Source organism: Fistularia commersonii, chromosome 28 (assembly GCF_037954325.1).
Source record: "Fistularia commersonii isolate RoL2024-O1a breed Wild chromosome 28, RoL_Fcom_v1.0, whole genome shotgun sequence".
Lineage (NCBI taxonomy): Eukaryota > Metazoa > Chordata > Actinopteri > Syngnathiformes > Fistulariidae > Fistularia > Fistularia commersonii.
In genome coordinates this window covers 1817390-1843227 of record NC_141311.1, presented here as the reverse complement: position 1 = coordinate 1843227, position 25838 = coordinate 1817390, and the positions used below count along the sequence as shown (strand labels likewise).

Below are 25838 nucleotides of genomic sequence, written 5' to 3'. Positions count from 1 at the left end.
GGCAAAATTACACTCCGCTAAACCAGAGTCTGATTACATGGAAGTTGAAAAAAGGTTTGGTCGGTGCGATCCCCTCGGTTCCACCGCAAACACACATGAATGGAGACGCACACACACACACACACACACACACACACACACAAAGGCACGACCACAGAGGTTTTCCAAAGGCATTCAAAGCATTTGGCGACGATCGGCAGAAGCTGCGAACTCCCAGCTGGAGCTCCAGGTCCGGCCTGTCGCTCTCAAGGTGCCACCAAAGCAAAGCGTGAGCGCGTTCGGATCCTCCCGGAGTTTCCGACCGCGCACGAGTCCACGAGGAGGTGAGCGGGAGGGAAAAAAGATTGGTTTTCCTAAAATAATTTTCCTGTTGTGGAATGAACTGATTGTTCTGGCTTTGCTAATTAATCTTCGTGGGCACAAAGCGAGGGATTGGGAAGCACTTCAAAGCGCTGCTAGAAACGATTCCTGCAGAAAGCGGCTCACTTTGTCTCGGCACAGCGTGCAGGAGATTAGCCCGCCGCAACTTTGACGATCTTTTTTTTCCAGGCTCCTCCCCTCTTCGTTTAGGGCCAATCGTATCGGGTCGAGGTCCCGAGACTTTGCGCGAACGTGTCCCTTTCTGAAGCCGGGGATAATTTGAGAGCGACCCTTTCGAACAAGTGGCGAAAGGAAGTTTTGGGAAGCTCTAATTTAAACGTCCAGGAGTTAAAAAATGAGGCGAAGTTTACCAGAGAGCCGCTTTTAAAAAGGTCTATCTCTATCTATAGGAGCTTCTGTAGTCATAACAACATGGCGAGCCAAGACAAAACACACTCGGCTACCTCAGACCGAAGCAATAAACAATGGCTGAGTAAACACGTCTCTTACCAACCCTTCTGAAAAGAAGTCTAAATTCTAGAGAAGCTCAGCTCCTGAGTCTGCACTCTCAGCTCATGTACGGCGGCAACGGATCCGCTCGGCCCAAATTACAATCTCCTCCTGCGGCGGCGGCGGCGTTCGCTCAGCCTCACGGCGGCGAGGCGGCTGCCGCCCGGGACGCTCAACAGCAACTGGGTTCTGGGGGGGGGGGCAAAGGTGCCGGAAGCGACTGACTAAAGCTTTAGCATTAGCATAACGGGCTAACGCTAACTTCCAGAGTCAATTAGTTTTGACACGCGAGATGCGTTTACCCGTTCAAAACACGTCTGCTTCGAGCGCCGCTTTCCATCTGACACCAGCCGCTCCGTCACTTTTATTTAATTTACTTTTTCGAGCTTGTTTGAAACCTGTGCATATGCATATGTGTAACGTTATTATGAGGAGCCAGGATTCGAACGGCCAACCTAGAACCTTCTCTGAGTTGAACTCCAAGGAAGAGGAGTACGACTCGATATTGACCCAGAGTTTGTTTTGTTTTCATGTGTCCTTCACTGCAGACAAAGGTCTGGATTTCGGCGTCCCGGGCGACTGCCAGGGTCTAGCTAGCGGTCAAGGGGGAACTGGAAGCGCCTTACATTTGTCTTGAATTAAAACACAACGGCGCCACTCACTTCAAGCCGACCAGCGAGCGACGGCGTCTCGAAGGCGGCGACGCTAATATCCCACGTTTTCGTTCTTCCAAGGAAACGTAGCCGGTCTCGCATTGAACGACTACCCGTCCTTATCATTTATAAATCAAATAAACAACCCTGCGACGTTGTTTGCGTTGAACGCGTCTCTCAGGCAGCTCTGGCATCTTTCTGATCTGAGGAGGTTCCTGCGTCTCCCACTTAGCTCTCCGATAGCGACGTAGCTTCTCAATGTCGTCGGTAGGGTTCTTCCAGCCTTCACATTTGACCGGTTTAAATGCGGCGCCCAGGAAATGTCGACGTGCTGATCTGTGAATAACCGGCGAGAAGATCGCGGAGGAGGCGTGACGTGGTCGTGACGCCTCGCTGAATGAGCGAGTGCGTGAACGTCAGAAGGCGGAGCGTCCCGCAGCTGCAGATGTTATCTCGGCGCGTTCGGACGAAAATCAAGTTATCGCAAACGCGGTCGGGAAACGGCTTTTTGTTTTAACAGCCGCTCTGCGGTCATCGATCTGGCAGATTGGCCTCCCTTTCCAAAGAAACCCCGATCTTCACAAACACCCTTGTTCCCGGTAGTCCACTCGTGAAGCTCTCCAGCCTCCGTCTTTTAGTCACACTGACTTTATCAAGTCATTCCCACTTTGCTCCATTGCTGTCATAAAAAGTCTCCTGACGGGACATTTTCGTCTTCAAGTCGTTGGCCAGGAGGTCCTCCAGAGGCTCCATGTATGAAAGATGTCATCTCAACGTAGTCACAAGACGGCGTTAACAGCTGACCGCCGCCGCGTCAGAACATCACTGACCCAAAACCGCGGAGCGAGGTCGAGCGCTGAGCGCCGTCGCAACAGCGGCACCTTTGAGGCGCCGGCGTCGACTCAAAGCTCAAAGTCTCGGGGTCGTATTCGTATGATTGGAAACAAAGGGCTGGTGTGAGAGCGACCGCAGCGAAGCTTCACCTTCGCCATCCCGTCCTCTCGCGGCCTTGGACGCTATAAGGCGCCTTTCTTTTACAATGCCGTCGTTGCTGAACGGCGCCGCGGGCCGTCGGACCGCCGGAGCTGGAAGAAGGAAACGAACGCGACAGGTACGCGAGGAAGCCTCCTCGCCGCCGAGACAGATGTTTCGCCGGCGCCGGGTCCGAAGAAGAAGAAGAAGCAGAAGAAGAAGAAGGGTAGCACTATTTGGCAAAGCGTTCGAACAGGGACTTTGTCTTTCTGAAGAAAAATGAGGGTTTTTATCTCGGCGGCTTGAAAAAAAAAATAAAAAGAGACTTGTTTCTGATGAAGTGTGATTGTCTGGTTTTGAAGACTCCCAACAAGCGCCCCCCCACCCCCCGCCCCTTCCGGTAATCTTAAAATGACAACATTTCATCTATATATAGTCTTTAGATTGCGGTTGAGACTTTCCCCGGTGCTCGGTGCCGTCACACGGCGGCTTCCTGACAGCTGCCAGCAGAAAGGAACAAGCCCTCAACACTTTCAGATTTCAAATAACGTTTGTCATCATTGGGAAGGTTGAAGTATGCTAATGATGCGTGGGTGTGTGTGCACAGGCGTGTGTGGGAGGGGCGGGCCGGGGTGGGAGTCGTTGCCGGGAAGATATTTTTTTTGATGCGCTCCACTCCGCCTGCTCCAAAGTGACAAAAAAACTTGTCAGGATCAAGGAGGGTACATCAAAAATCACGCCACGCGCAAAGTTTGCATCTCCTCATCCGCCGAGTTGGAAAACGCAGAGTTCACCGAGGAGCGATTTGAAATCAAAAGCTCACGGCTGCCAGAAAGGAAAGGAGAGACGGCGTATCAGAAAGTAAAAGAAGAAAAAGGGGGTAGATTAAAAGTGCTTTCTGATCTCGCCGAAGTCGTCGGAACTGGGGGATGGATCGGCAGCCGCTGATGTAACGCGTCTCTACGAAAACACGACGCGGGGGTGGAGGTTCGGGGGGGAACAACCCGCACCCGCAGACCTTTTAGCGTGATTAGCGGCGTTCAAATTGCCATTTAGATCCTCGTCACCTCGAAGCGACCCTGGTTTCCCACATGGCGGTCGGGCGAAGGGCGTGGAGAGACGCCGAACGGCAAAAAACGGAACGGAGGTGAAGTCGGGACAAATGGGAGTGACGACGGCGATCGGGGAGGAAAAGGCTTCCGACGGCGGCCGGAACGAGATAAGGAGCCATAAACACGGAAACACGACTCGCGTTTTTGTTCGGAGATCCGGACGGACGATAAACCGACCGCCTCCGGAGCACTTTACACACCAATCACACGTTTCTACACACACCTTCAAGCTATGCTTGCAGAAAGGGTGGTGGGGCGACGCGTCCCTTTGCAAATGGCGGTCGGATTCCGGGTTCACGCGTCTCCTGTCGGGATGATTCATCAATTTTTGATTTATTGGTTATGGAACTGTATTTGGCACTGTTTTTAGTGAAACAGTTTTAATAAAGCTGTTCTTTGGACAGCCGACAGTGTGACAGCGCTTCCTCCTCTGTCGTTTGACGGCGTCTCCATTGAAGACCAACGTTTCCTTCTTCGTACCAACAGACCGAGCGGGAATGAGACGGACAAACGGTCGCCAGTATCTGGACTTTAGGGGGAAGCCAAGATGGCGGCTCCTCCGCCGCCGGACTCGCAGCCAGAAAGCGATCACAGCGAACGAATCTGAAAATCTGTGGCGGATTGAGGTTCAGGCTTTTCACGACGGCTTCATCGATGCTAAAAGTCGTATCGCTCTCAGAAGGTGGTGTTCCTGTCGGCATGAAGAACCCTCCTTGTTCTGTGAGGACACGCTGACATTTACCGAGGTCCGACCTACATTTGTAGATCCCGGATTCCCCGTCAGCTGCTGCTCCTTTCACCGGCAACATCTGTGAGGCGTCCGATGGATCGGATTACGGGGAAACATCTCGCTAAATAAACTACACCAAAAACTTCGGCCTCTTTTGCGCTGTAGGATGTTTTTGCAGCTCCCAGAACCCTTTCAGAAGCTGGAGACCTCCAGCTCCTGGAGCCATCCAGGCTTCTACTGCGAGGCAGGGTCTTTTTAGGCCTCCAGAGGAAGTCGTAGGTACGAGAGGGTCCGAGCTCTTCTGGCCCGCTGCTCCTCCGAGGGGTTTCCGGGACTCGCAGAGGAACATCTACATTTTGGCCAGGATAAGTGCAGGGTTAGCTAACAGCTAACAGGACTCTTCAGATAAAGATAAACACACTTCAACCATCTGATAGTCCACGATTATTATTCCATGAATGATGCGGCGGCTTCCGCCTCCTCGTCTTCTTCTTCTTCTTGGGTGGTTTGTTTTTGAGCGAGGAGCTGAAGGTGCACGTCACCCTGCTCCCTCCCGTGGTCCTCACCGCCTGAGGGAATGCACGTATACAAGCTTCCCCCTGGAGGAGGCCGATTCCGGCTGGACTCGTCTTGGAGCATACGTGTCAAACTCAAGGCCCGCGGGCCAAATGTGGCCCGCTGGAACATCTTAAAAGGTCTGACTGTCTTAAGATAAATAAGTCAAACACGTGCATTGACCAGAAACTACATTTCCCACTATTCCTGCCGATCATGTGACGGCATCCCGCCGTTAGATCGCAGCGAGTCCACATTTTCAACAAGTGGAATTGAGGAATACAATTGATCCCTAAATGTCCAGAAAGAGAAAAAGTTGATGCAGATGGAAGGCCAATACATTTTTGTGCTCCAAGGAGAAAAAGCGGTATGTTATTTTGTGTCGGTTGTCAAAGAGCACAATCTACATTTGCATTTTGACACCAAACAAGGAGCTAAGTATGCTAAAGTTAGCTTTCCGTAAAAACAACAAATTGTCCGAGAATTAAAAGGAAAAATACGATGGCAGCAGAATGTTCACGAAAAAAATGTCAAAAACGCAGCGGCGATGAAAGCTAGCTTGATTGTGGCTGAAGAAAAAAGCCGGCGGCTTTTCAAAGCAGTGCACGTGAGAAATTGTGTCCTGACTGGACACACACTTTTAAAAATGGCGTTCCATGGCAACCATTACGCTGATGTGACCTTCGGTGAAAATGAGTTTGACGGCCCGTCTAAGAGCTTCTCCGTCTGAAGGCGGCTTTCATGAGGGACAAACATCTACCCATACATATCAGTGCACAAATGCACGACGACTTCTCGTGCGATGGCGGCGCACGTGCACAAAATCAGAGATACGAGGCGAGGTTCTTTGATGTGATCCACGCCCAAATACCTGGATGCCAAACCAAAGCAAAACGCTGAGGAGAAGCCACCTCCTGCGCGTCCAGTCAACTCTGGTTTGCAGTGTTAGCCTGCAAGCTAATATCTGCCGTCTGAGCTTCTCGGCCTTCATCACGTGCTCCTCGCCGCCGAGGTAACCATAGAAACGGCGGCGCTCTTTCGCTTTCCTTGGCGTGACCTCGAACGTTTCACCGGGATGGGAGGTTTCTGTGTATCTGCTGAGGAAATTCATATTTCTTTCATACAATTTAATCCCAATAAAAAGTTTTTTTTTTTTTTTTTTTTTGCTTTTCTTCCCCCTAAAGAAAGTCAATCTGTCAGTTTGAGAGGGAGTTAAAGCCCTTTGTGCTGGATTTCTCGCCTCCAGAAAGAAAGACAAAGTCTTTATGGCTTGAATACCAACTGCCTTTGTATCAGGACGCTCAAAAAGCTCAGATGGATGCTTTCTTGTGTATTTCTATTGAGCACAATTGTCAAACTCAAGGCCCGCGGGCCAAATGTGGCCCGCCACGTCATTCCATGTGGCCGGCGAGAAGGTCTGAAAAGATCTGATTGTCTTAAAATAAATACGTTTTGACCAGAAACTACATTTCCTGCAATTCATGCCGATCATGTGACGGCATCATGCCGTTAGATCGCAGCGTTTCCACATTTTCAACAAGTAGCATTGAGAAATACAAATGATCCCTAAATGTCCGGGAAGAGAAAAGTCGATGCAGATGGAAGGTTGTTTCAAGAAAGATGGGAGAGCATAAGTAACATTTTGGATCTGAAGGAGCAAAATTTAGCATTTTACATTAAGACGTAGTTACTGTTATTTTATTCCCAGTATCACAGTTTTAGCATTAGCATGCATTTACCCTCAGAATCTAAAATTGTGAGTGGATGTTATTGTATTCTGCACTGCTAACACGAGCACACACACACACACACACACACACACACACACACACACACACACACACACACCGGTCTGGCTCAATGGCTGTCAAGCAGGTGACAGCAGAAGAACCTGAGGTCAATCTAAGGTGAGCATCCTCACCGATGTGCCTGATCCTGCACGGGCCGGATGGAATGGAAAGTCAGCTGACACCGACCCAGTGTGAGTGTGTGTGTGTGTGTGTGTGTGTGTGTGTTACGCTTATGGACGATTTAGCTCAATTCAATGAACCTCCTTTTGGTCTGTGGGTGGAGACCAGAGAAGTTGCAGAAGTGGAGGAAGGAAGCCTGGATGTTCCTTCAGTGAGCTGCAGCGCTAGCGACTGCGTACTGGATTAGCAACTTCTCTAAATGACTTGAGCTTGGAGGTGATCTTGCTGACTCACGTGACAAAGTCGGTCCGTCATTTCCGGACTTTACTTTTTTTTTTCCCCCCCACGCTTTGCGGCTAAAACAACGATGCGGCTAAATTTCTGGATTTTCTAAATTTCTGGTCCGATGAAACCGGCGTGAAATTCCGAAGCCGTTCAATTTCGACTTTAACGGTTTTAGCGCGCAAGAGGACGACTGAGATAGCGATCAGCTGGAGGAGGACAAAGTTTATTTATTATTCATCTTTTTCATCAGCCGTGTTACCGCCGCTGTTCAGAAATAAGCATTTCCAGCACGTATTTGTGGATGTTACCAGAATGTGTGTCACAATGTGGACACCAGCAGCTCCAAAAAATAAAGGGAACACTTGAACAACACAATGTAACTCCAAGTCAATCACACTTGTGTGAAATCATAGTGTCCACTCAGGAAGCAACACAGATTCATTTTGACTTGTTTAAAGGACATTACATCAAAGTTGGATCAGCCTGGAGTTTGTTTTTACACTTTAATTTCCTAATCCAGACCTCCATGGGTTGATACAGTTGATTTCCATTGATCATTTTTGTGTGATTTTGTTGTCAGCACATTCAGCTGTGTAAAGAGCAAAGTATTTCATAAGAATATTTCATTCATTTAGATCTAGGATGTGTTTTTTAAGTGTTCCCTTTATTTTTTGGAGCAGTGTATGTACACGGACATTTTTTGTTTACTTTTAGCCGCCGCGGCTTCTATTCAGGTGCGGAAAATACGGTAAACGATCTGAAAAAAAAAAAAAAAAAAACACACGGCAATTTCATGTCAGGCGGACGTCGGGGAGTGTGACGAGTGTGTGAAGTGTGTACAAAGGTCAGGGGGCGGGTCGGAGAAGGAACCAACGGACCGCGTTTACATTCCAGGCTACAAAGAGCGAGGCCGGCCTCCTGTGTGAGCGCCGTCATTAGCGCTTTCTTCTCAGTGTGTGTCAAGGTCAAAACGCAGCCTGATTACAGGGCATCGAGCGGAGCCACGGGGAGAATGTGCGCGAGTGCCGGCATTCCTCGCCCGAGGCGCTGCCTCTTCGAGACAGATCTCAAGGAATTCTGGAAATGTACGAGAGGGCACATCTTTGGCTCGGAGCTGGAATGAAAGGGAAGAGCGCATTTCTATTTGTTTTCTTTTTTTGTCAGAAGGGGGAAGGAGACGGACGTGCCATTTGCCGAATCTGCCATTTGCATGTTTTTAAAGGATTCAAAGTAACCGGGAAAGGAAAAAGGATGCGATTGAAGGGTTTGTTTGGCAATAAATGAGAGGAGAGCGACGGACAGGCTGATGGCGGCCGTTCTGCTGGGCAGCGCGTGTGATGCAACAACACCGGCGAGAAGAAAACAAGCCGGCTTACGTCAGCCGGCCTCCCTTGTTCGAGCCCGACCAGGAAAAGACGCGGAGAAAACGAGGGCCCGGTTACCTTTTCTTCGCGCTCCAGCTCTTTGTTGAGGAGCTTCTTCTCGGAGGAATGCAGCTGCCTCTGCAGACCGTCCACCTTCTCCTGCAGAGCCTGTGGGGGGGGAACAGAGTCAGACGCCTGATGGAAAACGAAAAGTGACTTTTTCAGGGGGGCGGGAGGGATAACTCGGAACCCGCAGTGATTCTCTAATCGACTCGGGATGATCCGAAAAGTGCCTTTAAGAAAGAAAGTAGCGCAATCAAAACTTGGGGAAAAGGTGGGAAAGGAAGGGGTCGGCGGCGGCGGCTAAAAGGCTAATAATGGAGTTGTGACAGTAATTAAAGGAAAGCCGGACTCATTAAGCGACACAAGCAAAGTCATTTTGGGATGGATGACAGGGCAGCCGCTGGCGCTGGGAATTAGCAAACTTTCTAGAGCGTTCCTTATTCCCATCGCTATTTATCTTTATCTGGTGACGATATGAGAGATTCAGAGCGGAGCAGATTAACCCCACACACACACACACACACACACACACACACACACACACACACGGGCGGAAACATCAAGAAAAAAGAAATGCTATAAATGCGTCTTTTCCTTCATCGGCAGCGGAAAGACTGGTGCAGATCCAGATGTTAGACGTGCACGTGTGGACGCTGCATCTCTCATGACCAGATTTTCCAGACTATTGAGCAAACCTGAATATAAGCCGCATCGGCTGAAAATGGAAAAATAAATCTATGTGCGCATAAAGGCTGCAATTGTCACGTTGTAACATGAGATATTTACACTTTGAATTAAATCCATGGCGGTAACGTCCTCAAATACGTATTGGAATTAATTTTTGACAAACAGTGCCTGTAACACGGCTGATGCAAAAGTTGCAATTTATCATCCTGAAATTAGCCGCTCCGCGTTCAAGGCGTGTGAAAAAGTGGCGGCTTATAGTCGGGAAATGCGGTTGGTTTGCACGAGAAGCACGATTAAAATGAAGGGTGAGCCGAGACAGAAAAGCGCGTGAAAGCGACGACGACCGGGAGTTCGTAAGGAAGAGTCAGAACATATCCGGCTTGTTTTCGCCGCCTCGCGTTTGTTATCGCGGCGCGAGTCGGCACCTGAGCTGCTCCGATGCGGGGAAATCATCCGCGGTGGCTGATTTAAGCCTAAAGGATTTGACAGATCCGCAGACTTCGGGCCACTTCTCGCTCGGCGGCATGAAAAGCAGCTGGATTCCGACGTGTTGATCCTGTTAATCAGGTCTTTCTGCAGCCAGTCACGACTCCGTCCCGTCGCTGCCCACATCTACATCGCCCTTGCTTTCCGTTTCATCACTCTATTTTGTTTACCGGTGAATCAAAGGCCGGGTTTAAATGGAAAACTATTTTGAGCGTCCGCCGACGTCCTTTTCGCAGGTTTTCGGGATTAGGAGCGACTTGAAACGGCGCCGCGAGGATGCGGCGTTGTTTTTAAGCACGCGAAAGGAAAAGGATGCTGGAGTATCCGGCATCTTAAACCCACTTAGAAAGCTCTGAGTCTTCCATTCTCGTTCAACGCCCTGTGACTTTTCCGCTCGCGTCGCCGTCGGTTCGTCGACCGCCGAACAAAACTGTCAAAGCCGGGCGGAGTTTATTAAAAACAATAAATAATGCGGCGAGATATTGAGTTTGGGAGATAGCATCGCACCCCGACACACTGCATCGTCACCTCGATCTGTTTCTGCGCTCTCAGACGGAAACGTTCGGCCGCCGAGCGACAGGCGCGACCTCGCCGAACCGACCCCGATTCCCCGCAGTGTGACGCGGCGTTCCGAGACCGGGCTTTCCGGGAAGCGAGACGGAGCGGCTGCCTCTTCGCTGACGCCAGCCTCCCTTTCATGTGGGTTCTGTATTTAATGAGTTCAAAACAACTCCGAGGGCAGGAGTTCAACTCTTGTCGTTTGGATAATTAAATCATAGAGGATGATTCTAATGATGCATAAAGGCGCGGCGTGAGTCAGAAAGGTGGCGGGAATACCGAGCCGCCGCTGTCAGACGAGATAGACGAACGGGGAGGGGGTTGACGAGGGCGAGGGAGCGGCGTGAACTGATAAAAGATCCGATGAAACAATAACATGAAGCAAAAGCTTGAAGCGAAATGACCTCGAATGTCCTTTGCGTTTGATACGTGCTGAACAGAAAGAGTTTGACAAAGTGATTAAAAGAAATGAAATGACAATAAAGCGACCCGCCCTTCACGCACACACACTCTCGCCGGGTTTGCATCAGACGATGGAGGCGAACCCCGAGGCTCCGACACAGATCCAGTACAAAGTCTCAGAGTTGGTTCACTTTGTCAATCCGGGTGAAAATGCTAAACCCGGCGCTGCATCCTAGCGCTAACGCCACCTCCGGAGAACGCGGGTAGCTATTAGCTATTAGCGATTAGCCTGCGGAGCCCGCCTGAGGCTCATTCGCCTCAACATCAAAAAAAACCAACCTAAACACGTCACCAGACACCAAAACGTTCGGACTCGCTGTGCAATCCTGCAGGGTCAAAACGGTCACGGCGTTCAGAAGTGCATGTGGACGCGTCGTGGCTTTAGCCTCCCCTTCCCTCCCGGACGTGGCTCGATGACGCGTTCACGTGCGGGATTTAAAAGACGCCGGAACACACAACCGGGGTCCGCCGTTGTACGGCGAGCGCGCTAAGCGTGTCTAGATGCTCGGGGCGATACGGCCTTTATCGCCTTTTACGCCGGGAGGGGGGGGGGGGGGGGTCTCGGTCCCTCGCGGGGGGAAAAGAAGGTAAACCTTGGCGAGGCGGGGTGGAGGGAGGGGAAGCAGAAAAGCGCTGGAAGATAAGGAAGAAATGTGACAGAATCAGGGAAGGGAGAAAAGAGCCGGTTCAGGGGAGATGACAGTGAAAGAACAGAAAGATATGGAGGAGGAGGGACGTGAGAGGGAAGATGGGGGCCGGCGCTGAACTCCACCGAGGCCTCTTTCACCCATCCATCACTCATGTGCTTTTGCCTTTCATTGCAAACTTTGGCTCGGGATTAGCGACGCGCACGTGGACACAAGCACCAACAAACACAGCGCTCGTGCAGGTCCGGGCATGCATTAATATTAACAGCAAAAGTCCCCCCCCCCCCCCCCCCTCAAAAAAAAGAGCGAGTGCTAAAGCGTCGAATGAATGTGCGATTCCACGTAAAACACACACACACACACACACACACAAACACACCGATGCCTGAATCATCTTTCCTGGGTGGTCCTCTTGTGCAGATAAGGCGAGCGAGTTTCCCCAGGGTGAAGTAAAAGCAACAGAGGGCAGGGAAAAAAAAAAGCAAAGAAGAAAGACGGGGAGGCAATCGCGGGGGGAGGAAGGGAAAAAAAAAAAAAGAGAGAAAAAAAGAGAGAAAAAGCCAGGGGCCTCTTTAAACTTGGTGTTTTGTTAGGAGCCGGGCTGCTCTTCATGTGCGGCGAGGCCTTCTATTTGCAGCGTGCTGTCAGAAGTTTCTCCCAAAGTCTGGATTAAAGAGATCCTCTAATGACACTGAGGCTGGACGACTTCAGACGGCAGAAAAACCTCACACTGCACTGCCTCCAGCCAAGGACACACACACACACACACACACACACACACACGGATAAGACGAAATACATACACAAGGGGGCATGAAGCGCACAGACATACATAAACAAAAGCACAGTATATTGACTGCACACACACACACACACACACACACATGCGGTTTTAGTACAACAAGGCGATTTGTATGTACGTCTACTTATCTGATAGTAAATAATAAAGGAGGTGTGAACCTCAAGGAGAGACGGATGGCCAGAGAGACTCTTCCATCTTGGTTTTTATCAAAAGGCTGTGCGAAAGGTGAAGAAGTGAATGTACGGGAGGCCGGAGGAGGACGGGAGGTCTCGCTCCGAGGCGTGGGTGAAGAGCAACTTTTGCTTTACTGCCGGTCAGTGTTTAGGAGAGAAAAAAAAGAAAACCCCGCGAAGCCAAACTTCTCATCACGGTAACGAATTCACGTGTCGGAGGCGGCGAAGACGCCAATCTACTCCGTAACCGAACAGCTCTGCCGTCTCGTGCTATGACGCACACGCGTGTGCGCCGCCGTCGTCGTACGGACGCTTTTCCTGTTACTGATGAAAATAGTAAGACAATTGCCGCGGTAATGAAGACATGTTGCAACGGAGCCGTGCCCACGAGGGGAACACACTGTGCTCCATCTTCCCTTTGCCTCTCAGCCGCTGTGAGCTACAGTAGAAAGAGAATAGGAAACAACTCTGAAATATGCACCATATGCCTCGTGTGTGTGTGTGTGTGTGTGTGTGTGTGTGCGACGATGTTCTTGCATTCGCTTTATCAAACGGCACAACACTCCATGGATGTTAAGTTTAGCGAAAATACAACCGCAGCCTGGAACGACTTGAACATTTCTTTCACGGAGGAAAGAAAAACAAAACAATGAAATAAACGTTTCGTTTTATTTTACTGTGTTTTTACGTTTGCTAATCAAAAGCGCCGGCTGATGCTACGATAGTCGTCACCGTCTCTTACGCCTCGGTTTGCGCCGCTTAGCGCAGCTTTAGCTGTTTAGCTCATCGTTTTAGCTTTCCCGGCTCGCGCCTTGTGAACTCCATCGGGATACGAAGCGGTAGGTTTCGGGTTTTCCGAATTCGCGACCGCGAGGCGCTTCTGTTCCCGCGATCCCTCTCGGCATCCTGGAATGTTATCTCACCTCCCGCCTCGGCCGCTTGTGATTCGCCGATCAAAAAACACCGTCGATCCCTCACAGAGGTCGTCCATCAGCCGGCGGCGAACGGCGAACGCTCCGACGTAGGCCTGCGTGTCCAAGCACGTCCGAGGGCGGCGAAGAGCGAGCCATTTAACCAACCCGCATCACAACGTGAGGGGTTTGTTTTTGTCGTTGACAGGAAGCGCAAAACGCAAACGAACGGACGTTTAAGCTTTATCGTCGAGCGGGGATTCTGCCGCGTCGGCTCTGCGGCACACGACGCAAACGTCGGGGAAAAAACAAACAAACAAACAAACAAACAAAAAATCACCGGTTGTTCTCTTTTGACTGGGCGTCCCATCCTGTGCTCGGGCTGATTACCGCTGTTTTCGCCGCCCGGCTCGCTCACCGGCTTAAGCCAATTTGACATTTGTCGTGGTGACGCATTCGCAACAAAGAGCAGCGACGGTTCCCTGTGCTAAACCCGGCGCAGGGGAACGTAAAGACAGTGGTTTCCGTTCCGTTCCGAACTTTGGCAATGTTGACACGGAGCTGCACTCGTGGACTGACTTGGACCTGATGAGAAACACGCTCCTCTTGACACTTCCAATTGTCCAGCCCATGAGGACTTTACAAAGAGTCAGCACCAATGGCTGCCTTGTTCTAAATGACAAGAGGTGCGTGACTCTTCTTCTTCTTTTGCTTTGGGCTTTTCCCTTCAGGGGTCTTCTTCACCTTCTCCATCTAACCCTATTCTCTGGATCCTCCTCTCTCACACCAACTAACTTCATATCCTCGCTCAAGACATCCATAAATCTTCTCTTTGGTCTTCCTCTAGACCTTCTGCCTTGCAGCTCCACCTTCAGTAACCTTCTACCCAGATCTTCACCATGGTTTAGACATGAACAGAGTGTCCATATTTAAGCCATCACCGTCATCACTTTGTCTTGGTCATACATGTCCTGCACCCCTGTGACAAATTCTTCTTTTCCTTTGGACTTTTGCCTTCAGGGGTCTTCCCAGCAAATCCAGCTTCTCCATCTAACCCTATTCTCTGGATCCTCCTCTCTCACACCAACTAACTTCATATCCTCTCTAACAACATCCATAAATCTTCTCTTTGGTCTTCCTCTAGACCTTCTGCCTTGCAGCTCCACCTTCAGTAACCTTCTACCCAGATCTTCACCATGGTTTAGACATGAACAGAGGAGTGTTTGTGTCCAAACCATCTCAGTCATCACTTTGTCTCGGTCATACATGTCCTGCAACCCTGTGACAAATTCTTCTTCTCCTTTGGGCTTTTCCATTCAGGGGTCTTCACAGGGAATCCACCTTCTCCATCTATTCATATCCTCTCTCACTTCAGTCTTCTCTTCCTCTCGACCTCCAATTTCAGCATCCGTCTACCAATAGATTCAATATATGACCCAACCATCTCAGTCTGGCCACCAGAGTCACAAACGTCTATTTATCTCCTGAGGTAATGTGTCCACGCTGAAGTCACGCTACTGTTTCTGCTATAAGTGACAGACCTGCAGCTTTCTCAAGCCAGACATTTCAGCGGTTCATCCCTCCTAACATCCTGCAGCATGCAGTACCATACTTGGGGATGTATTTAGTTGCATTTATCCCACGTTCGGTTACGTAATGTCACTCCTGAATCATATACAGCATTTCAAATATTTCATGCAGCGGTCACACACACTTCACTGGCTAAAGTGCCCGAGCTGAAGGCAGATGCATATATTTTACCTACACACACGTATATATGGACACTTTCCCAGTTTGCCGGACAGGAGAAGTGTGTGCAGGCAACAAACCTCAGTGTGTATCTGCACAACGGAGTGTAACTATTCACCAAAACGTCAGTATTTACCTGCTTACTCAAACCAAACGCCATTATTTTAGTCGCAGGTTATGATAGATGAGACGTAGAAGGTTGACGACAGGAGCGTCGACACATGTCGGGAGGTGTGGTCACACACACACACACACACACACAGCATGACCGAAGCAGCTCTTTGCCTCTGCAACAGAGGGTATCCAGCACACCTGTTCTTGATCCACTGCTACCATTCCTACCCACAGGCAAAGTCATCCTTTCAACCCCCTCAGAAACTAATGCATATATAACTACAGAACTACAGACAAACTGCAGCTGCTACAACTAGCCCCCTGGATGTGTGTGTGTGTGTGTGTGTGTGTGTGTGTGCAGAGGAACCCTGTCCTTTGTTACTGGGCTCCACTCACAAAAGCAAAGCACATCACATGGACTCCATCAAAATTTGATGAAGAAATGTGCAACCTAAATACTGTCTGGTCTTCAAAAAGCGGCGCGCCTCATAAAAGTGTCCTCACCCCGAGCCAGACGCCGGTCACCCATGCATTATGTAACGTACGTCACCCGCCGCAACACGACTCGTTCCCTGACACGAGGACTGAAATGTGAGCTCCGGACCGGCTCGGATCAGAAGGTGCGAGTCCTTGTTTGCGTGGGAAAACACGGGGCGTCGGTAAGATACAGACGGGGCGCTAACTCAAAGCTACGTTAGCATAGGAGCTCCAGGGACAGAAAGTTAAAGACTCGGCCAGGGGAGGAAAAACATGGAAGAGTGAGAGGGTGTGTGTGCAGGCCCATGTATATGAATGAGAAATGAGCACTATCTTAAACATGTGACTGTCTGTCTGTGTGTGTGTGTGTGTGTGTGTGTGCTCACACATGGCAGCATTCAGCAGGCAAAAAAGACAGGAAGCACTGCTGTGTGGAGCAGGAACAGCGGCGCTGATCAAAGCCCAGGCGGGTGACACCATGGGCGGAGTGCCATTGTTTATTCACCAGCCACCTCTCCCTTTTGGCAAGGCGAGGTGAGCATGTGTGTGTGTGTGTGTGTGTGTGTGTGTGTGTGTGTGAAGACAGAGTTTCAGACAGAAACCAGTTCGAAGATACAGTCTGTGAAAGGTAGGGTTTGTGAGAGAAAAAGTAGGAAAGGCCTCTGTGTGTGTGTGTGTGTGTGTGTTACTTGGTGGGTAATGTGGGCTTGAGTTCTGTCACATTTGGAAACTTCACATTTCAGCAAATGCACACACACATACATACACACTCTTGCACAATCTCTGCTTTAGCTTGCAGCATTAAAAACACATAATTACAACAAACATTAATATTACTCTTACTACCATCCATCCGAGTCGTTTACCGGGTGAAGACGCGCTCGTGAAAAAGCAAACAACGCGAACGGCGTGCGGCGCTGGGCGACACTTTGATGCGTGTCGCACCGCCGCTCCTTATTGGATAAGAGCCGAGCAGATCCAGCGCTTAAACCTTCCCATGTCCTGCACGCCGGCTTGCGCCCAGAGATATTTGATAACCTACACATAACTGACCCACTTTGTACTCCTAAACCACGACCTTACTCCGGTTATTATTCACGAGGGAGCGGCGGAGAGTCGGGAGCAGTGATAAAAACCTCGGCGTCTCTTGGCGGTCAATGTTTGGCCATGTGTTTACAGTCAAGTTGATGTGATACCAAAAATAATCCGCTTTTCGGGGGTTAGCGTCTCCCAATCAGGGCGCTGTTTTTCAGGAAGACAAAAAAACAATTGACGTATTTTTCGCACTATAAGGCGCACTTAAGACCATTAAATTTCCTGGAAAATCATCCGTGCACCTTATGTACGGATTCTAGTTGTGCTTCCTGACCTCCAACCAGTTCTATGTGACACACTGCACTCAAACATCTCTCCAAATGCAACCAAGCTCGATTATTGTGGGAGCGTTCCCACCTGACACGGGGACGACGGGTTAAAGCGAGTCCTTGGTTAAATTTGGGTTGAAACTAGATAACGGATGATGTAGAACCGGAATTCAACGTGGTTCCAACCTCGCGCCAACTTCAGGTGGCAACCAGAAGCCAATCAGAGAACAGTACGTAGTACGTTCTGCGCTTCAGCAAATTATTACTGTACATTTGTGTGTATGAGGACCCCAAAAAACAGCAACCGTTAAGCGACATCAGTCGTATCAGTCACGCAGTAGATGATGGGAAAAGAGCAAAGAATTCAAACATGAATGAATCAATGGCATGGAAGTGGAGGAAGCAAGATGACCGACCGCACCGAGTAAAGAAGACCAGACAGTTTCTGAGGGAACAAAGTGAGATGAAGAAAGTTGGACGAAACTGTTTTGTTTGGCTTTATATACTGTATGTTTTATCATGCGCCTTATAATGGGGTGCACCTTATGCTACGCAAAATAATGGTTTTAAATTCTTCTTCTTCTTCTTCTTCTTCTTTCGGCTTTTCCCGTCAGGTGTCGCCACAGCGAGTCAACTTTCTCCATCTAACCCTATTCTCTGTATCTTCCTCTCTCACACCAGCTACCTTCATATCCTCTCTCACGACATCCATAAATCTTCTCTTTGGTCTTCCTCGAGACCTCTTGCCTGGCAGCTCCAATTCCAGCATCCGTCTACCAATATATTCACTATCTCTTCTCTGTCCATGACCCAACCATCTCAGTCTGGCTTCTCTGACCTTCTCTCCAAAACATCTAACATGTGCCGTCCCTCTGATAGACTCATTCCTGATCCTCTCCATCCTGGTCACTCCCAAAGAGAACCTCAACATCTTCATCTCTGCAACCTCTAGTTCTGCCTGCTGTCTTTTGGTCATTGGAACAGTTTCTAGTCCAAACATCATCACTGGTCTCACCACTGTCTTGTACACCTTTCCTTTTATTCTGGCTGAAAGTCTTCTATCTCTTCGTACCCCTGACACTTTTCTCCACCCATTCCAACCTGCTTGGACCCGTCTCTTCACCTCTTTTCCGCACTCTCCGTTGCTCTGGACTGTTGACCCTAAGTACCTGAAAATAATGGTTTTAAATAAAGGATATGAATAGCATCCAACATACCGTCATTTCCGGACAATAAGCCGCTACTTTCTTTACACGCTTTGAACACTGCGGCTTAAACAATGATGCGGCTAATTTATGGATTTTTTTGGGCCGCCAAAGCATTTAGTCTGATCACATCGGACCGATGAAATAATCGTGGAATTCCGAGGCAAAAGACAACTTGAACGGTTTCAGTGCGCAGGAGGAAGACCAAGATAGAGATCGGCTGGGGGAGGACAGAGTGGGGATAGAAAATGGATGGACTTTTCCTTGTCTTATTTATTATTCATCTTTTCCATCAGCCGTGTTACAGCCGCTGTTCAGGAAAAAAAGCATTTCCAGTTTGTATTTGAAATTGTAGTTAAAAAAAAAGGGTTGGTATGTAAATATCTCATGGTACAACGTGGACACCTGTGGCTTATAGACAAGTGTGGTATATATATATATGAACACATAGATTTTTTAACTTATTTTTTAGCCGGTGCGGCTTCTATTTAGGTGCCAACATTATCATAAATATGATTCTAGATATGAATATAAAACAGTGCAACAGAACAGCAGCATTGCAATAAGACATTTAAGTGCCGCTTGGTGTGCAACTCACAAAGTGCATGTCGGGGATGAGCGCAATTTAAGTGGGCGGTGGACTTTCCATGTGCAAGAAGAACCAGCGTCAGCTGTCTAAGGTAAAGTAAGTATTTCATTTCTACTGGGAAACACATTTCTACACTGTACATGTGACAAGAAACGCTTTGATTCTGGACTCAATAGTCTGGATAAAAAAGGTTAATACTGGATTTAGCTTTCATCGAGAGGGAGGTCGTTTACGCTCCACGCCGTCCCCGGGCTCGCGGGTCTGGACGCTCAGACACACAACATTTGGCGACACCATCTCTGAGATTAAGATTATTTTCTTATCAAATGCAAGTCACAAAGCGACACAAAAAAACGACAAATTAAAAAAAAAAAAACGCCCGGCAAGTGTAGTTTCAAACACACAAATAGTGGTGACCTGAAACGTCCCACAGTCGGTTAATGAGCTCCGTAAGAAAAACCCCTTCTGATCCACAAAGGTCTGTATGTTTTGAAGAAATTCCAACTGCTGCAGATCCACAAAAGGAGCTAAATTGGAGGGTAGAAACGGCAGTGGAAAAAAAAAAGGGACAGTGTATCCAGTGCGGCGTGCGCTGAGAACAACTGTTTTGGGATTAGCCCAATTCAACTCTGCAAACTTTGATGTTATTTTCCTCCCCTCCCATTGTCTGAAGCCCCTCGCTCTCCTCATAATCCAGGCCCTTTGAAGTGAGCGGCGTGGAAACCATGTCAGCGAGCGACACGCCGCCTCCGACGGCTCGCCGCCGTTTCCTCCCTCGTCCTTCCGTTCATCTACGCTTCACCTTTCCGTAAATCTCATCTTCTCTCCCCTTCCTCTTCTTCTGAGCTCCAACTGTTTTCTTTTTCCCCGACCCACGCGTGTCCGCTGTGCGCTAAACAAACACGCCATTAATTGGCGTCTCATTAGCAAGCGGCTAATCCGTGGGGGGGGGGGTCACGATAATGAAGCTGTCGATAATAAAAGGAAAGCTTCGGTTCGTCCCAGATAGGGAGCGCCAAGGTGAGGCAAGTCCTCGGACCAGATCTGCAGACGTTTGTTTGTTTGTTTAGAAGTTTATTAAGACAGTGTACAATTACATTAAGCACAGAGGCAGAGATGTTTGAACCAGATTATAGCTCATAGCTAATTTCCATCTGTAGTCCCGTCAACATCGTTCAGTGTTTCTGCATCGGGTAAACCTTCCGACGCGTTTTAAAATAAACGCCCGCTTGATGCAAGCGCACCCTGGCGGACGATAAAAGCGGAGCGCTTTTTCACAATAACTGAGGACCAAAAGCATACCGTACAGACCGTCATTTTCGCACTACAAGGCGCACTTAAAATCCTCGATTTATAATCCGGTGCGCCTTATGTGGATTCTTGTTGTGCTTCCTGACCTTTAATTACGGGTTGCAATCAGACAGCTGATGACGTCGTGCTGCAATGCGACGCCGTTCCAACCTCACGCTAACTTCAGGTGTCCAACCAGCAACCAATCAGAGAGCAGTAGTTCGCTTACCTTACAGTAACATGTACCCGACGCATGTACCCACAAACCCGAACGCTTCAGACGCTCCTTTACGGCCGTCAAACTCCAGCCGGCCTGAGGTGCATCTGAGCTGCTTCCACAAACTCACCGCCTCACGCATTCCCACGTCCGCAGGCGTCCTCCCTATTTTGGATAATTTATTTCATTCATTGCTGTCGTCACTCTATTTATATCGTGATTTTTCACCCTCACTGTTCCTTTACGTTGTCCATTATTATCCCTCATGTTGTCGCTGCTGTCTATTTATTCGCGGATGTCTCGATATCTTCTGTCTCTATTTATAGTCATTTTACTTTATTTTTTGACATAACTGTGACAAAGGAATTTCCCAGACGGGGATCAATAAAGTTTGTCTTATCTTAATATAACTATACTATTGTGTGTATGGGGAAGACGAACGATTTGAAATGTGTGTATTTTTGTGAATGAGTTGAATAAAATTGGACTAAACTGAGCGTATGTTTTATCGTGGTTCTTACAGCGCGCTGTATGAAAATACACCCGTTCACTGATCCTGCGCCTTATAATCCAGTGCGCCTTATGCTCCGCAAAATACCGTCCATTCGTCTCAGGTCTTTTTCCAGCCTCCTCGGAAACGTCCTTTCGATGCACTAACATCTCAGACGCTCACAGAGCAACTCTTCCTTCCCCGTCTCTCTCGGCACAGGGTCACCCCGCTGCCGTGGAAACCCAAAATCCATTTGAAGATGACTTGCTGCACTTGTCATTCCGCTCCTGTTGTTGTTGTTGTTGTTGTTATTCTCTGGCGCCTTCAGTGATTCTGGTTGACGAGGAAACATCCTCACGCTCTCTTTGGATGGGCCGCTCCCCGAGGATCTGTTCTCCTAACGCCCCCGGCGGTGTTGCGCTGCCGCATGCCGCGAACGGCGATAAGACCGCCTGCTGCGCTCACACCGTTTCACCGTGAAACGTTTCAATTGCACGTCTTATGTTGTTTTATGTTTGGAAACGGGGCGTCGCGGCGGTTTCTGCCTCGCAGCCAGAAGGTCCCGGCCGGTTGGATTCCCACAAGACGAAGACGGCGAACGCCTTGATGGGCTCCTGACCCCCCGCGACCCTGAGCCCACCGCGACGGGCACAGTTAATAAATGAATGCACGAATGTTTTGCATTTTTCACGGCGTCTTTGAAACTTAGACCGTGATCGATTCTTTAATATACAACGGTGATGAAAAGCCGTCTGTGCAAAATGCAACTGTCAAGGTTTTGGACTCTCCGGTGGTGTTTTGTACAATACACTATGTTTTGAATAGGTAACTACGCGTTGAAATATTCACCGAGTTCTCGCCCGAAACTTAAATGAACTACAAGTGCACTCGGAGAGAGCAGAGAGCAGACCTTCGTCTGAAGTCCGTGCAAAATGAAAAATATATAAGAAGTAAATAATTAAATTAATGGAGATATCCAGACAAGAGACACTTCAAACTTCATATTTTCAAGGAGAGCGATATATGACGGGCCACTGTTTGATTGACGCGTCAGACTGCGTCGGGGATCTGCTGGGAGCGCCGTCTGGTTGCTATGGCGATGCGCAGGCCGACAGGTGAGGTTGGACGGGACTCACCGTGGGCCGCGATGTCTGAAGACGTCTGCAGTGAAAGCGGGGAGCGGCTGGAGGAACATCTAGAGAAGTGGAGGAACGTCTTGTATGGGAGAGTGTATGAACGAGAAGGACCGCAGTGGAACGGTGAGGAGATGCAGAAGGTGCGGCGTACCGAGTGGTACCGAGAGCAGAAGACACGTGGGCCAGGAGGTTGGAGAAAACGTCTGGGTCGATAAAAGAGCATCAGCGAGTGAAAGCAAAGATGGAGATCTGGGAGCAGCTCCGGGGTTCGGTTTGGAGATGCCGGAGGCTGCAGAGATGAAGATGAGGAGGTTCCCTTTCGGGAGCGAGGAGGACGGAGAAGATCGGGAACGAGTCCGTCGGAGGGACGGCGCAAAGGTCCGGAGATAAAGTGGCGGTGAGATGACTGAGAAGTCATCTCCAACCAATCAACCAAACCAAAGACAAAGGCTCACCTGGACAATCTCCAGCAAGCTACCAAACTGCCAGGTGAAGCTTGCCGACCTGAGGAGGCTGGCTAGCTAGCTAGCCTCTCAAAACTCCGGATCCCGACGGCGACCTGAGCAGGCTGGCTGGCTGGCTAGCTAGCCGGCTAGCCTCTCGAACCTCTGGATCTCAACGGTGACCTGAGCCGGCTGGCTAGCTAGCTGGGCTCTCGAAACTCCGGATCCCGATGGTGACCTGAGCAGGCTGGCTGGCTGGCTAGCTAGCCGGCTATCCCCTCTGGAAACTCCGGATCCCGATGGCGCCTAGCAAGACGGCATTTCCATCGGCCGAAATCTTCTCGCTCCTCCTGCTCCACCATCTCTCCCTCCACCAAAAATCCATCTCCGACATCCAGCTCCAACACTTGCCTCCTCACAGCAGCGCGACACTCAGCTGCACACCGGCGAAGCTCCTCCAGCTCGTCCCTGGACTGGCGCTCATCGCCACACTCTGCAATCGTGGACTTCTTCCCAATAATTCTGTGTATGTTCTGTTTCTTCTGTTTTTACTTGTGAAGCGTCTTTGAGTGTCATGAAAAGCGCTATAAAAATCCCATGTATTATTATTATTATTAAGTGCGGTGGACGGGTGTGTGGACGGGCGTGGACTGAACCACCTGCAACTCAACGCAAAGAGGACAAAAGAGTCGGTGGTGGACTGGAGGAAACGCAGGAGGGGTCCAAATGTGGGTGTCCACATAGACCGGAAACTAGACCGGACTAAAAAATAACAGATGCTGTGTACAAGGAAGGTCCGAGCCGCCCGTTCTTCCTCAGGAGACTCGGGTCTTTCGACCGGAGCCGGAGGCCGAAGGCGGCCGACGGACTCGATAAGCTCATCGGGAACGCCGGCTCCGTCCCGGGAGATGAAGTGGACTCTCTAGCGGAGGCGTCTGAGAGGAGGAGGACGCTGAAGAAGCCGCTCGGTATTGGAGACCGAGACCACGAGGAGAACCATGGAACGCCACAGAAGGTCTTTCTTACCTCCTTTCTTAACTCCTCCTCCTTCTGCAAGAAGGAAACCTGACGGCCGTAAAATCAATGCCGTGATTGGAGTGAATGGATGTCGGAGCCTTCTGGCAAAAGAGTTTCCTTCAGGAAAAATAAAGATCTATTCCTTTATTCTGATGGATGGAGGGGAAGAGGACAGGAAGTCAGACAGTGCGAGAAAAGAGGGTTAGACGGAGGCAGCTGATTGGGCGAAGCGACCCCTGAGGGGGGCGGTCGATCTTTGACTGACGGCGATGCCGAAGGTCCGACCGCGCCGCAGACATCCCAGGAATATATTAAACTTCGCATTTCGCACTAGAAGGTCGTTTACGGAATAAAGGAGGAGAAACTTCAGTCCAGACGGCGAGAACATTGAACCTCAGACCACGACCACAAGGTCGCTGTCGGAGCCTTCCGGCCCTCTTCAATGAAAGCAGCTCCCATCTTCTCCGACGCGTTGCAGACCACCTCGGAAACGAACGCTCGCCGCTTCCAGACCTGCCCGTTCACCGCGCCAGGCGGTGAAACCGCAACGCAGACAAGGCCGGGTTTGGAAACATGTCCTGATCCCAGACACAACAAGACTCTATTTGGAGAGACACATCCCATCAACTGCCACCGCGGGAGGCCGTGCATGACAGAAATCCACGTGAAGGTGCGTGAAGACCGGGAAACGGTCAAACGGCACGTTTTATAAGCTCCAGCCAGACAGAGCAAATAAGACACTTAAAGACACTGGCGTTAGCAGCTAGCGGTAAAAGTGACACAACACACGCGTTCAATACGATGACCCGGGTTTGACGAAAGCAACGCCACCTCCTCTGCCCTGTAAAAGCCCGACCCAGACAAGAGGCGGCTCCATTATCTGGCCCTGAAAGCAGATGAACCGCCGGAGGAGGGCGGGGGGCCGTGAGGAACGGCTAGAAGGTACGGGAGGGGGAAGGGATTTACAAAAATGGCTGCCCAACTGATGTTTGACCGAAAGAGTTTTGGGTCGGCAGGTCCCCGACTTACACTCCCCGCGCCGAAAACACACCCATGAGGGAAACGACTGGAAACCATTTCATAGGTTTTATTACACCAACCTTATTCTCCTGATCCGCCTGCAGGGTGATGGACCTCCTCTCGTGGTCCCAGCGACTGCTGGCTTCTTCTAGATGCTTCTTCATGGCCTGCTGCGCAAAAACCGCTTCCTCCTTCGAGCTGCACAACGACGTCTGTAGCTCCATGATAAGCTGCGGGGGAAAACCGGACGAACAGCGTGTGAAAAAGCCGAATTCTCGATGTTCATGTGAGAAGCATCTGAGGGACAGTCCACACAAACGACAGATGGACTGCAGACTATTTAATCTATCCGATCCAACGCCGCAAAAACGCCTCGAGTGTTTGGAAACGACTCCTCCTGGTCTGGATCGGGACTCGGTCGGGCTCCGCGGAACACGCAAACGGCGGCGGCGGTCATCGATTCGTCGGCCTCTGGGAAAAACACCCGAGTGAGATCCTTTTCACCGCATCCATGCATTACTTCAGGACGTCACACAGCGGGCTAAGCTACCGGTGCTACAGCAGTAACGGGAAGCGGTAGCTTAGCGCACCTTTTCGAGTCCCCGTTGGTTTGTGATGCAAAACCGCCTTCGGGCGCGTTGACCGACCGTGTCGGACGGCATTGTGCGGGACGGTGTCGTATTTCACGCACGAGCGCGCCGTAACGCCACGGAGAACGGAGCGTCACAATTCGATTTGGACTCGGTCGGGCCTGGCGGGGTCTGCCTTCCGCAGGACCTCCCGGCGGCCGCCTCGCAGCTGCCAGAACCATTCCGGGGTACAAAAATGTCACCAGCTCATAATGTTGCCGCTACAAAGTGGATGATATATATTCATGTGTTACTTGAGCTCCCCGCCGCCCGCGGCGAGAGGAAAAGGCCGTCCGCCGCCGCCGTCCGTCGTAGCAGCGCCAACAAAGGACAGGATCCGCGCATTGTGAGGAAAGGAACGCTATACATTTCGCTCTTTCCACTCAATTAAGTGTGAGTGGGCCGTCCATGGGGGACCCGCTGTGGGCCTGGGAGATAACATCAGCGCTAAGCTAATAAAACATCCTGCTTTTTATGCACGCTGTCAAATATAAAACAAAATAACGTGAAACTGCAGACATCCGCGCACAAGATAGACGATGTTTCATTCAACAAAACAGAAGAGATTGCACAGATTTCTATTTCGCGAGTGAAATAAATGATGAAATACACCAGTTTTAGTTTTGGGGCGCCGTGATGACGAGCGTTTCCAACCTTCGGACACGCCATTTCTGTTTTTTTAAGGGCCAGTCAGTGTCCACGGTAAGAATCCCTGCAAAAATCAGGGTTTTTCTTCTCCGCCGGTCTACCTTAATCTTTCAAAGCAAATAAAGAGAAGCGTGATATTGCTCAAAGATGGGAGTTAGTAACCTAGCAACGCTAAGAATTGCAGAAAAGTGCCCTGAATATAAAATCGTG

The 25838-nt window shown here is 49.9% G+C and overlaps 1 protein-coding gene across 3 annotated transcripts in view; it reads right to left on the bottom strand.

Annotated features, from left to right (window-relative positions):
- cep112 (centrosomal protein 112) overlaps positions 1-25838 on the bottom strand; it is a 114980-nt gene that overhangs the window by 8627 nt on the left and 80515 nt on the right. For all 3 annotated transcript variants that reach the window (XM_086176291.1, XM_086176293.1, XM_086176292.1), the window contains 2 exons: positions 24432-24581; positions 8530-8619 (listed from right to left, as the gene is read on the bottom strand). In XM_086176291.1, the coding sequence (XP_086032417.1) occupies positions 8530-8619; positions 24432-24581 (240 nt within the window). The remainder of the gene's footprint in view (positions 1-8529; positions 8620-24431; positions 24582-25838) is intronic.